The 12,509-nt window shown below is 64.0% G+C and overlaps 1 protein-coding gene across 3 annotated transcripts in view; it reads right to left on the minus strand.

Moving 5' to 3' along the window:
* Nucleotides 1–1,619: 1,619 nt before the first annotated feature.
* The window catches only part of OLFM2 (olfactomedin 2), a 12,291-nt gene continuing 1,401 nt past the window's right edge, over nucleotides 1,620–12,509 (minus strand). The window contains exons 1-6 of one of the 3 annotated variants that reach the window (XM_083815159.1): nucleotides 10,553–10,868; nucleotides 6,314–6,463; nucleotides 5,315–5,470; nucleotides 3,751–3,970; nucleotides 3,341–3,447; nucleotides 1,620–2,544 (exon numbers count right to left, since the gene is read on the minus strand). In XM_083815159.1, coding sequence (XP_083671285.1) covers nucleotides 1,867–2,544; nucleotides 3,341–3,447; nucleotides 3,751–3,970; nucleotides 5,315–5,470; nucleotides 6,314–6,463; nucleotides 10,553–10,690 — 1,449 coding nt within the window. In that variant the 5' untranslated portion in view covers nucleotides 10,691–10,868 and the 3' untranslated portion in view covers nucleotides 1,620–1,866. Of the gene's footprint in view, nucleotides 2,545–3,340; nucleotides 3,448–3,750; nucleotides 3,974–5,314; nucleotides 5,471–6,313; nucleotides 6,464–10,552; nucleotides 10,869–12,509 lie in introns of those variants that run through there. The other 2 variants (XM_083815158.1, XM_083815160.1) reach the window with 2 other exon arrangements.

Here is a 12,509-nt window from a genome sequence, read left to right on the forward strand (position 1 = left end):
GCAATTGGGCTGGGATGGGGCTTGCACGCCTTGCTGAGCTCTGCTCTCAGCAGCCTGGAGAAAAGCCCCCGGCGCTGCTGGAAGCCGCTGCTGACAAACGAGGGCTCCTCACAGCAGCCGTGCTGCAGCCCGGCCCCGCATTGATGTCTGCGGCCCACGGGTCGCTTGGATACGGCCTCACCGAGGCGGGGAGCCTTGCTCAGGCATTAATTGCTAAATCACCCTTGCAGGGGATTTGCCATCCGCTGCCTGGAGCCAGCAGCCGGGTGCCTGTGCATCGCACACGGGGCCGAGCCCCGTCCTCCTCCTCCTCCTCCTCCTCCCCTGGCTCTGCTCGATGCCCGCCCTGCCCGTGCCAGGGTCGTGCCTCGCTCTTGGCCGCCGGCCCCGGCAGCAAATTAAAGTCCCTGCATGAGCGAGCCTCGAGCCACGGCGCCAAATGGGGCTGGGGGGGGGGGGGCTTGGCTGAGCCCCCGCTCGCATCCCAATCACTGGGGCTGGGGCAGAGGCGCTGCTGGGGAGCAGCACCCAGACCTGGAGCACCCCGGTGCCAATGATGCGCTGCAGAAGGGGTGCACAAAGGGGGTTCACCCACCTCCGAACCCCTTGATCGCCCCAATTTCTTTATGTGAAGGTCCCAGGGCTGCTGGTTCCCCCCCCCCCTGCCCAAGCTGTCTCAGGGCCAGGGCTGCAGCCCCCGCACAACAAACTGATCATCGAGGCTGGAGCGGGCTGGGCTGTGCCCAAATCCACCCCTGGAGGTTTGCCAGGTTGGGGGGATTCCTGCCAAGGCCTGGTGACAGCACCGGCCCCTCTGCTACCTCCAACCACAGGTCCCCCCCCGTCCCCCACCCCTTCGGCCTCGCTGTCACCACCAGCCCCTCTGTCCCACCTCCTCCATCCTCTCCATCCTTTCCCTCCTCCCATCCACTCCATCCGTCTCCTCCATCTCCTTCCTCCCCTTCATCCTTTCCATCTCCACCATCCTCGCCATCATCCCCATCCCTTCCATCCCCACCTCCTCCATCCCTTCATCTTCTCCATCCCCTATATCTCCTCCATCTCATCTTCTCCATCCCCTCCATCTTCTCCATCCCCTCCACTCCATCTTCTCCATCCCCTCATCTCTTCGTCTTCTCCATCTCCCCCATCCACTGAGCCCCTCCATCCCCTGAGCCCCTCCATCCCCTGAGCCCCATCCCTCCCCTCATCTTCCCCATCCCCTGAACCCCTCCATCCCCTGAACCCCTCCATCCCCTGAACCCCTCCATCCTTCCCCCCCACCCCGGGGCCAGGTTCCTGCTGCCCCAACCCCTCTGGGTGCCCGTTTTGGGGCTCGCCGCCCTTGCAGAGCCTGCTCCAGCCGCTCGCCGCAGCTGTGCTGCATTTTCCCTTCCTCTTTGCCTTGCTCGGCTCTGCTGTCATTTCCCCGGCGCCGCACCCGCATGCATTAAACATGCCCGTAAACAACGGCTCCGGCACATCTGGAGGAGACGGCCCCGCTAGCGCAGCCGGCTGTAGAGGGGACGCAGGAGAGACAACCGAGCTGCTGAGCGCCAGATCATAAAAAGAGCGGGGGGGGGGGGGGGAAATAATAATAAAAGCACGAGCCTCGTCAAATGTCAAAGAGACTGCTTTTATTTGCCGTCAAAATAAAGAAAATCGGGGAAAAAGAAAAAAACAGAACCAACCAAGGCGAGCTCAAATGAAGGCAGAAGAGATCCATGCGCCATGAACCGCGGGGAGAAACCAAAGAAATGTAAAAAAAAAAATCATCGAAGAAGAGGAGGAGGAGGAAGGCTCCGTCCCCGAGAGAGGCGTAGAAAAATAAAGAGCAGGAACGGGGCGAGCGAGTCCGGCACGGGGTCACAGCTCGCCCGACGTCTTTATGACGTGGAAGAGCGTGACGTTGTAGATGACCTGGTGGCCGTTGTTCCAGGTGTAGAGCACCCTCTCCCGCGGGTTGTAGTCCAGCATGGATATGTGGGAGTACTGGTTGTGGAAGGGAATATCCGTGTACTCGTAGCTGGATGTGTTCGTGTAGTAGGCAAAGTAAATCTTGGCGCCGGCCAGGTGGGAGTTGGTGACGTAGAGCGTGCCGCAGATGATGAAGGACTCGCCGGCGCTGCGCTTGGGGTACCCCGTGTCCCAGCTGCGCAGCACCTCCAGCGTCTGCGGGTCCACGCGGCTCACCACGATGTTGCCGGCGTTCTGGTTGGTGGTGTAGACGGCCCAGAGCCCGCTCTCGTCCACCATGAAGTCGATGTCGGAGAAGCCCCCCCAGGAGTAGGGGAAGGTGTTGTTGTAGCCGGCGCCGGCCAGGCTGCGCTGCACCAGCACGCTGCGCGAGCGGAAATGGTACTTGACGGCCACGTTGCTCTGGTACTTGTTGTAGTAGAGGGACCCGTTGAAGACCACGTGGCCCGTGCCGGCCCAGGGGTGCGGCAGGAGGTGCTGCACGAAGTTCTGCCCCGTGACGAAGTCGTTCAGCGTCCGAAACTCCAGCACGCGCCGGCCCTTGTAGTAGCCGTCCATGTACCAGACCTGCAGCGGGAGAGGGTGAAGGGTGAGCGGCCCAAACGCCTGGCCTCGAGCTGATGGGGTGGGCTGTAGGATGTGTATGGACCCCCTGCACCTTGCACGGACCCCCTGCACCTTGCACGGCCCCCCTGCACCTTGCACAGCCCCCCTGCACCTTGCACAGACCTCCTGCACCTTGCACGGCCCCCCTGCACCTTGCACGGCCCCCCTGCACCTTGCACGGCCCCGTTCCCTGCATTAGCACTTGGTGGTGATCCGTGGAGGCAGCACGTGTCCTGCAAGCAACGTTGCAGAGGGCTCGTGCCCTGAAGAGCGTGCAACAGGGGGCGTGCACCCCGGAGAGTGTGCAACAGGGGGCGTGCACCCCTGAGAGCGTGCACCGGGGGGAAATGCATCCCGGAGAGCAGGGACATGCAGGTGTACCCCATGTAGCATGCACCTTGGAGAGCACGTGTGCACCCCAGAGAGAGTGCACCCCCAGGTGTGCAATCCAGAGAGCGCGTATCCTGAGTGCACAGGCAGCGTGCACCCCAGGGAGCGTGCCCCGAGGTGTGTTGCACATCAGGCAGCTTGCACCATGGGTGCACAGTCAGCGTGCACCCCAAATTGTATGCAGAAGTTCTGCAAAACTTCCGAGCCGACCCTGCCAAGCTGGCGGCTGACCACTGCGAACCGCCCCCCCTCTGCTTGGGCTGGGAGGGTTTTTGGGGCAAGACGCCCACAAAAGACGCGTGCTGGAGCCACGGGAAGCCCGGGCAGGGCTGTCCCCGCTGTCCCCAGGGCTGTCCCCGCCACTCACCCGGCTGTCGGCGCTGGGCGTCATCGTGTCGGTCATCCACGACCCGAAGCGGGAGCCCGACGCGCGGATGGTGATGGGGTTGCTGACGCCCGTCAGCTTCCCGCAGCCTGGGGAGGGGGACAGGGAGCGGGGTTATGGGGGGGGGGGGGATTTGGGGACTGCGGCTTCCCCTGGTCCCCAGGGCATCCCGCAGCAGGCGGCGAGGAACCGGAGCTCCGCAGGGATACAGGGATGGGGCAAGAGGGATGGGAAGCTGCCAAAAGGGGGAGCTGGACCCAGGCTGAACCAGGAAGGGGACACTGCTGTCAGCGGGGCTGGGAGAACCCCCCCCCACCCAAAATCCCCCCTAGGAAACCCCCCCCAAGCGGGAGCAACCCGTGGGAGCGGCGAGCTCCGGGATGCCGCCATACCCAGTTTCTGCATGCAGGCGTGCAGCCGCGCCTCCAGCATCAGCACCCGCTGCTGCAGCTCCTCGTAGTCGTAGGCGCCCATCTCCTCCTGGATGGCCAGCAGGCTCCCGGAGAGGTTCCTCACCTCCTCCTTCAGGTGCACGATCAGCCGCGTGTCCGCCTTGTACTGGTCCAGCACGGGCAGCAGCGGCAGCAGCTCCGTCATCTTGTCCTTGAGCTCCTGCTTAGGGGGGACGAAAAAAAGAAAAAAAAAAAGCGAAACATCCCTTAAATTAAGGCTGTGCTTGCCCCGTGGTGCCCGTCTGTCGGGACGGCCCCCGGTTCACCCCGAAATTTGCCTGGTGATGCGGGTGGGTGGAAATTCGCCGTCACTTCGCGCATGGGGTGGGAGCGGAGCGATGCCGTGCGCAGCGAGGGATGCGGGAATGGGAGCAGCATTTCCCCCCTCCACCAGGTCCGGGATGTAAAAAAATCTGCTTATTTTAGCCCAAGGAAAAGGTTGAGGGCGCTTTGACCTCGGCCAGGCAATGACTTGATTTCCCTGTGCCTTTTCTCCCTCCTTGCCTGTCATTTTAGGGCAGGATCACATCCCGGTCCGGAGGCCAACACCTCCTGCAGCAATTAAACCGGTGAGTTTTGCTGCAGCCCCGGTGTTTAATCAATGCCTCGTCCCTGCAACGGGCAGGGCCCCGAGCTCGCTGGATTCAGTGCCAAGAAGCAGCCGCTCCCGAGGCAGAAACACTCCTTAGCTGTCAGGATGAAGCCGAGAGGTTCCCAAAATAAACCCAAATAATCCCAAAATGGGATTTGGAGGGGCACGGGGCCGGCAGCATCCGCGTGTGGGCTGCATCTGTTGGCAGCCGGCGCTCGCAGCTGCCCCTCGCCGGGTGGGAATCGGGCCTTCGCCGGGGAAGAGTGGCATCGCGTGTAATTAAAGGTGGCCGTTTAATTAAAGGTGACTCGTTGCGGCTGGCTGGGCTGGGAGTTGGCCATCGCGGCCGACCTGCTACGGGCACGGCTCGTCCTGGCCGCGTGGCATCGCGGCATCACCACAGGAGTGCTCGGTTTGGGATCGCCGCAGGGATGCTCAGTTCGGGGACCACCAGGAGGATGCTCAGTTTTGGGACCACCGCGGGGATGCTCGGTTTTGGGATCGTTGCAGGGATGCTCGGTTTTGGGATCACCACAGGGATGCTCGGTTCTGGGACCACCATGGGGATGCTCGGTTCTGGGATCCCTGCAGGGATGCTCAGTTCTGGGACCACCACAGGGATGCTCGGTTCTGGGACCACCATGGGGATGCTCGGTTCTGGGACCACCGCAGGGATGCTCGGTTCTGGGATCCCTGCAGGGATGCTCGGTTTGGGATCACCAAAGGGATGCTCACTTTTGGGACCGCCACAGGGATGCTGACACACCCGGACCACCACGAGGATGCTCACGCTGGGCTCCGGGCTCAGGATCTGGGCCCACCACCCACTCCCAGGCCACGCACCCACCCCACAGCACTGTGCACTCAGCCCCTGCAGCCGTCCCCAGCAGCACCCAGGGGCGTCGGGCTCACCTGGAAGCTCTTGGCGTTGAGGCTCTTCTGGCTCTCAGCGGCCACGCGCAGCCTCGAGTCCAAGCCCTTCATCAGCGCCTCGGTGTTGCGCACGTACTGCAGGTCCCGGTAGGTCCGCAGGTCCAGCACCTCCATGGACTGGGAGATGTTCTGCACCTGCGCGGCGGGACAGGGGGTTAATTGCCAGGGACCCAATCCACCTTGCTAATTAGGGTCGGGTAATTCAGCCCGGCACCCGCATACACCCGACCCTTCCCACGGACGTCGTCCTGGTGTCCCAGTCCCTGCAGAACGAGCTGCTCCCGCTCCACGGCTCGTGTAAACGCTTGCAAAGCCAATTTTCCCTCTGCAGCTCGAATGTATAAAGTAATACCTTTTATTCATCCCGCTTCAGCTGTTATTTGTTTTTTTTGTGTTGTTTTTTGTTTTTTAAACCGCCCGAGCCCCCGTTTCCCAGCCCGCCCCACGAGCTTTCATTCTTTAATTTGATCCGCCGCAGCCGGCGAGGTTATTCCATTTCCACGCTTTCAAACGACGCGGCCGTGGCCGTGTTCCTCAAACGCTTATTTATTTATTAGTGCTGGCGTTTGCGGGGCTGCCTCTGATGGGAGCCGCTCGGGAGGCGTTTCGCAGCGAGCTGTGATCAAACTTTAATCGGGCTGGTGGCGCGCGCGGCCCCATCCCCGCCGCACGGGGTCGGTTTGGGGGGAGAGGAGCTGATTGATAGCTTCTGCTGCCTTTTTTTTTTTTTTCTTTTTTTTTGGACGATTCCTCCTTGGAAGTCCCTCCCAGCCACCCTACCGGTGCCTGCGCCTGGCTGCCTGGAGGAGCACGAAGGATGCCAAGCGCGAGCATCACCGCCAGCATCCTTGCCCCGGGGGGGGAAGGGATGCGCCCACCGCAGCCCACCCCGCGCCCAGGCATTGCAACCCCCACCCCTGCCCCAAGAAGAAACCCCAAATTTCCCATCGTTATTCGGAATTACGGGGAATTCATTACCTTCTCGGTCAGCTGGCGGAGCTGGTGGCTGCGCAGGTCCCGGGAGCAGGAGCCCTGCACGGGGATGACGGCGGTGCAGAGGCATTTGCCGTCGGGGGCTTGCGCCGAGGTGTAGACCTGCCAGCCCTCGTCGGGGCTCTGGAAGAGGGTCTGCGGGACAGAGGGGGGGGGTCAGCAGCTCGCCCTCCTGCTCTTGGCCTACCGGCCGGGGCATTTATTCCCTTTTCTTCCCTCCTGCCCCCCCCCCCCCCCCCCCCAATTTTAAGGCAGGAAGCCGAAGGGGAGATCCCCCTGATTTATTCACGCCACAAAGCGGCGTTTTGTCGTGCCGGGGCCATTTTCGCGTTTCATGCGTAATTATTAATTACGAACGTCGAGCGCGAGCTCAGCTCTCTCTCCAAGCGGCTTCCGCGCCGAGCCGGGCGGAGATAAACGACCCGTCGCCCGCAGCGAGCCGGGGACGCTGCCTCGCTTCGCACGCGGCGCTTTGAGCTCGGTGTCTCCCGCGGGATTTATCAGGCACGGCTGTGGCCAAACGCCGCGCTCGAACCTCCGGGAGAAAGCAGCAGCCGGCGGCGGCGTGAAAATCGCCCCGAGCGCAGCAAACGGCGGCAGGAGGAGGCGAAGGGAGCGCTTGGCCGGCACCCATGGGCGAGCACCCGTCCCCGCCGAGCGTCGACGAGCAGGGAGCATCCCCGAAAGCTTCGCTCTCCCCCCCCCCCCCAAAAAAAACCACGCCACGGCGCGCCGTGACGCACTTAACAAAACCCGCTGCCACGCAGGGCACCCGTGATCCACGCTTCCCTTTAGCCGGGACCCCCCCCCCCCCAGGCCGCGGCGAGCAGCCGTAAATTTTTCACGGGGGGGGGCTCGATGCGTAATTCAGCCGCCAACCCCCCCCCCCCCGAGCTGGCAGCGGCGCTCCCGCCGCCGCACCGGGCTTCGCGCGGCCCCGTAAGCCAAAAAGCTCCGGGGGGGTGGGGGGGTCCGTGAGGATGCTTCGTGCCCCACGGGGGGGGCTGGAGGTGGGGGGCTGCGGAGGGGATGGCGGCGGCGGGATCATTGGGTTAAACGCGGCCCGGCCGAGGGCCTGTGCAATCTGTCGCGGGGTTATTAATTAGAGCTCCTCGGGCAAGCTGCCTGCTGGCGGCTCGGGAGAGGAGAAACTGCTGACACCCTCGGCCGGGGGGGGGGCCGCCAGCCCCTCTCCATCCTTTTGGGGACGCCGCGGGGGGGTCCCCAAGCATCGCTCTCCCCCTAGGGAGGGACGAGCGGCCTCGCTGCCTCCACCCCGGCCTGGCCGAACCCAGCCCTCGACCTCCAACCTCCACTTTTAGTATTTAATCCCTTCACCCCCCCCCCCCCCCAAAAAAAAAAAAAATCCCCCCGAAAACCAACGTTTTCTAGAAAAACCTCCCGGCGCTTTGCGACTCCCGGTCCCGCCGATAACCGATTTTTCTCCCACCACCACCAAAGAGCGCCCAATGATTAGCCAATTAACGTCGCGTACCCCCCCCCCCCAGCGCCGCTAATTGCCCTGCGACACCAGGCGGGGGGGGGGGGGGGGCTGCGGTGACGAAGGCCGCCGCGCTCATCCTCGGCCGCCGCAGACGCTCGGCCAGGTGGGGCACCCAAGGGAGCCCCTGCCCCATAGCGGTTGTGGGGCGAGGGCAATGGGGGGAGACCCTTTGGGATGGGGGGGGGGGGTACCCTTTTGGATGGGGGGGGTACCCTTTTGGATGGGGGGGGTACAAGGTGGGGGGGGAAAGGGGGTGCCCGAAGCGCCCGCAGCACCCAGCGGGATTTCCCCCGCAGTGGGGTGCAGCGCGGGGAGGGGCGGGATGCTGGGGGGGGGGTTGTGGCAAGGATCGGGGGGGGGGGGGACAGGAGGGTCGTGTGTGTCCCCCCCCCCACATCACCAGGGTCCCCCCTGCAGTATCACCAGCCCTGTCGCTGCGGTTGCAGCCGCCCCCCCCCAAAATGTGTCCTGTCCCCCCCCCCCCGGCTTTGCTCCCAACTTATTTTCATGCTCCTCACGCAGGTTTTAACGCCATAAATTTTGGGGGGGGGGACACACGTGGGGGGGGGGACCCCCAGCTTGGGGACTTGAAATGGAGGGGGGGGGTCACTCACTTTCCCTGGCCAGCAACACCCCTGGAGCCCCCCCCCCCCCCCCAGCTGCAGGGAGCAGTGGGGTCCTGCCGGGGGGGCTGCTTTGTGTCTGGGGGGGGGGGGCAGGACACCCTGTAGGGGGCCAGGACCCCCCCCCCCAAAAAAAAAAAATTGGGGGTTCTTTCCCTGCGTGGGCTCCGGGCTTCTTTTTGGGGAGGGGGGGGTCCTGGCATGCACTGCCCAAGGGGGGGGGGGGGGCTGGGGGCTCTGTGCCCAAAGGGGGGGGCTCCCCATACGTGGGGGGGGGTTCCCTACCTGGGGGGGGGGGGCCCATACCCAGAGGGGGTCCCTATATCTGAAGAGGGCTCTCCATACACGGGGGGGGGGGTCCCCATAGCGGGGGGGGGGCTCCCCATGATGGGGGGGGGGGTCCTGTAATCAGAGGGGGCTCCTCATATCTAAGGGATGTCCCCATACCTGGGGGGGGGGTCACATACCCGGGGGGGGGTCCCCAAACTCGGGGAATCCCCAGTGCTCCCTACCCGGGGGGGGGGGGGGGAGAAATAAGGGGGGAACCAGTGCCTTGGGGTCCCATGAATATGGGGGGGGTCCCCAGCACTCCCTGCATGGGGTGGGGGGGTCCCGATGCTTTGGGGTCCCCATGAAGGGGGGTAAGAGGGGTCCTGATGCTTCGGGTCCCCAGAAATGAGGGGGGGGGGGTCCCAGTGCTCCCTAATGGGCGGGGGGGGGGGTCCCCATGTTTTCGGGTCCCCATGAAGGGGATGGGGGGGGGAGGTCCCGGTGCTCCCTAACCGGGGGGGGGGGCGGTCCCGATGCTTTGGGGTCCCTATAAACGGGGTGGGGGGGGGTCCCCAGCTCTCCCCACTCCCATTTATTACCGGGGGGACCTCTGCATCCCAAACCCTGCCCATCCCAAGGGCAGCTCCTCACCCCCCCAACCCCCAAACCCCATCCGTGCCCCCCTCCCTTTAGCCCCCCCCTCCCTATAAACGGGGCGGGGGGGGGGTCCCAGCTCTCCCCACTCCCATTTATTACCGGGGGGACCTCTGCATCCCGAACCCTGCCCATCCCAAGGGCAGCTCCTCACCCCCCCCAACCCCCAAACCCCATCCGTGGCCCCCTCCCTTTAGCCCCCCCCCCCTATAAACGGCGGAGGGGGGGTCCCAGCTCTCCCTACTCCCATTTATTACCGGGGGGACCTCTGCATCCCGAACCCTGCCCATCCCAAGGGCAGCCCCTCACCCCCCCAGCCCCCAAACCCCATCCGTGCCCCCCTCCCTTTAGCCCCCCCCTCCCTATAAACGGGGCGGGGGGGGGTCCCCAGCTCTCCCCACTCCCATTTATTACCGGGGGGACCTCTGCATCCCAAACCCTGCCCATCCCAAGGGCAGCTCCTCACCGCCCCCCCCAACCCCCAAACCCCATCCGTGGCCCCCCTCCCTTTAGCCCCCCCCCCCATAAACGGCGGAGGGGGGGTCCCAGCTCTCCCTACTCCCATTTATTACCGGAGGGACCTCTGCATCCCAAACCCTGCCCATCCCAAGGGCAGCTCCTCACCCCCCCAACCCCCAAACCCCATCCGTGGCCCCCCTCCCTTTAGCCCCCCCCCCTATAAACGGGGCGGGGGGGGGGGGTCCCAGCTCTCCCCACTCCCATTTATTACCGGGGGACCTCTGCATCCCAAACCCTGCCCATCCCAAGGGCAGCTCCTCACCGCCCCCCCAGCCCCCAAACCCCATCCGTGCCCCCCTCCCTTTAGCCCCCCCCCCTATAAACGGCGGAGGGGGGTCCCAGCTCTCCCTACTCCCATTTATTACCGGGGGGACCTCTGCATCCCAAACCCTGCCCATCCCAAGGGCAGCTCCTCACTCCCCCCCCCCCCAGCCCCCAAACCCCATCCGTGGCCCCCTCCCTTTAGCCCCCCCCCCTATAAACGGGGCGGGGGGGGGGGGTCCCAGCTCTCCCCACTCCCATTTATTACCGGGGGGACCTCTGCATCCCGAACCCTGCCCATCCCAAGGGCAGCCCCTCACCCCCCCCAACCCCCAAACCCCATCCGTGTCCCCCCCCCCCCCAAAAAAAAAAAACACCCCCCCCCCCACTCACGATCTTCTCGGAGGTCCCCGCCCGCGACACGGCGGTGCCGTTGAGCCCCACCAGCGAGGGCAGGGTCTGGGACATCCAGTTGGTGACCATGGCCATGGTGCTCAGCACGGCCCCGATCTTCAGCAGCGGCACCGTCATGTCGCTGTCGCCGCCGCCTCCCCCCCCCGCAGCCGCCGCATGCCCCCCCCCCACCCCCTACCCAAACCCGGGGCCGCCGCCGCCGCCAGCACCGGGGGGGGGGGGCTCAGCCCCGCACCGGCCCCCGCCGCTTGCGGAGCCCGAGCGGCGCCCGGCGGCCCCTTATAGCGCCGCCGTGACGTCGGCACGGGGTGGTCCCGGGCTTTTTTTGGGGTTTTTTTAAACGTTTTATTTATTTTTTATTTTTTTTTATTTTTTTAATTTTTTTTTATTTTTTTTATTTTTTTTTTAATTTTTTTCATTTTGGGGTGGGAGTTGTCCCGCCCCCCGGCGTTGGAATGGGAAAGGGGTAAGGGATGGAAAAGGGGTAAGGGATGGAAAAGGGGTAAGGGATGGAAAAGGGGTAAGGGATGGAAAAGGGGTAAGGGATGGAAAAGGGGTAAGGGATGGAAAAGGGGTAAGGGATGGAAAAAGGGTAAGGGATGGAAAAGGGGTAAGGGATGGAAAAGGGATGGAAAAGGGATGGAAAAGGGGTAAGGGATGGAAAAGGGGTAAGGGACGGAAAAGGGGTAAGGGATGGAAAAGGGGTAAGGGATGGGAAAGGGGTAAGGGATGGAAAAGGGGTAAGGGATGGGAAAGGGGTAAGGGATGGAAAAGGGGTAAGGGATGGGAAAGGGGTAAGGGATGGAAAAGGGGTAAGGGATGGGAAAGGGGTAAGGGATGGAAAAGGGGTAAGGGATGGGAAAGGGGTAAGGGATGGAAAAGGGGTAAGGTATGGAAAAGGGGTAAGGGATGGAAAAGGGGTAAGGGATGGAAAAGGATGGGAGGGGTGTGGGGGGGGGGGTGGGGGGGATTAGGGGAAGGACCCCCCACCCCAAAAGGACCCTCATTTGGGACGGGGGAAGGACACCCCCTCCCCCGGAGACGATGGTTTTGCGGGGCAGGACCCACGGAGATAATGGTTTGGGGGGGAGCAGGACCCCCAGAGGCTATGGTTTGGGGGGAGCAGGACCCCCAGAGGCTATGGTTTGGGGGGAGCAGGACCCCCAGGGACCCTCACCTGGGAGAGGGGCAGGACCCCTTCCCCCCCCCCCCCCCAAGCCAATGGTTTGGGGGAGCAGAATCCCCAGAGACCCTCGTTTTGGGGGGCTGGACCCCCTAGAGCCGATGGTTTGGGGGAGCAGGAAACCCAGAGACCCCCCACTTAGGAGGGGGGGGGTCAGGATAGCCTCCCCCCCACAAGCCAATGGTTTGGGGGGGAGCAGGGTCCCCAGGGACCCCCCTTTTGAGGGGCAGGACCCCCCAGAGCCCCTCACTTGGGAGCAGCAGAATGTCCAGAGCCCCTTGTTTTGGGGAGCAGGAAGCCCAGAGACCCCTCTTTTTTTTTGGGGGGGGGCAGGATCCCCTAGAGCCAACGGTTCAGGGTGAGCAGGACCTCCAGGGACCCCCGGGTTTGGGGAGCAGGACCCCCAAAGACCCTGCTTTGGGAACAGGACCCCCAGGTCCTGGTTTGAGGAGCAAGACCCCCAGAACCCCCCAACTTGGGGAGCAGGACCCCCAGCCCCCTTGCCCCCCCCCCCCAAGCTGTGCTAGCAGTGACCTCTGCACCCCCCAACTCGCTTTGAGGCTGCAGCCACCCCCGAGCTCCAGACCCCCCCCCAAACTCCCCCAAATCCTCACCTCCTCCTCGTGCCTGTCCCCTCACCAGCGAGCTCCCTGCCTAGCACAGGGCGCAGAGACCTGAACAGCTCGGTGCAGCGATGCAGAGCCCCGACCCGCTCAGTGCAGCGATGCAGAGACCCGACCCGCTTGATGCAGT

This window comes from Anser anser (genome assembly GCF_964211835.1).
Source record: "Anser anser genome assembly, chromosome: 35".
Classification (NCBI taxonomy): domain Eukaryota; kingdom Metazoa; phylum Chordata; class Aves; order Anseriformes; family Anatidae; genus Anser; species Anser anser.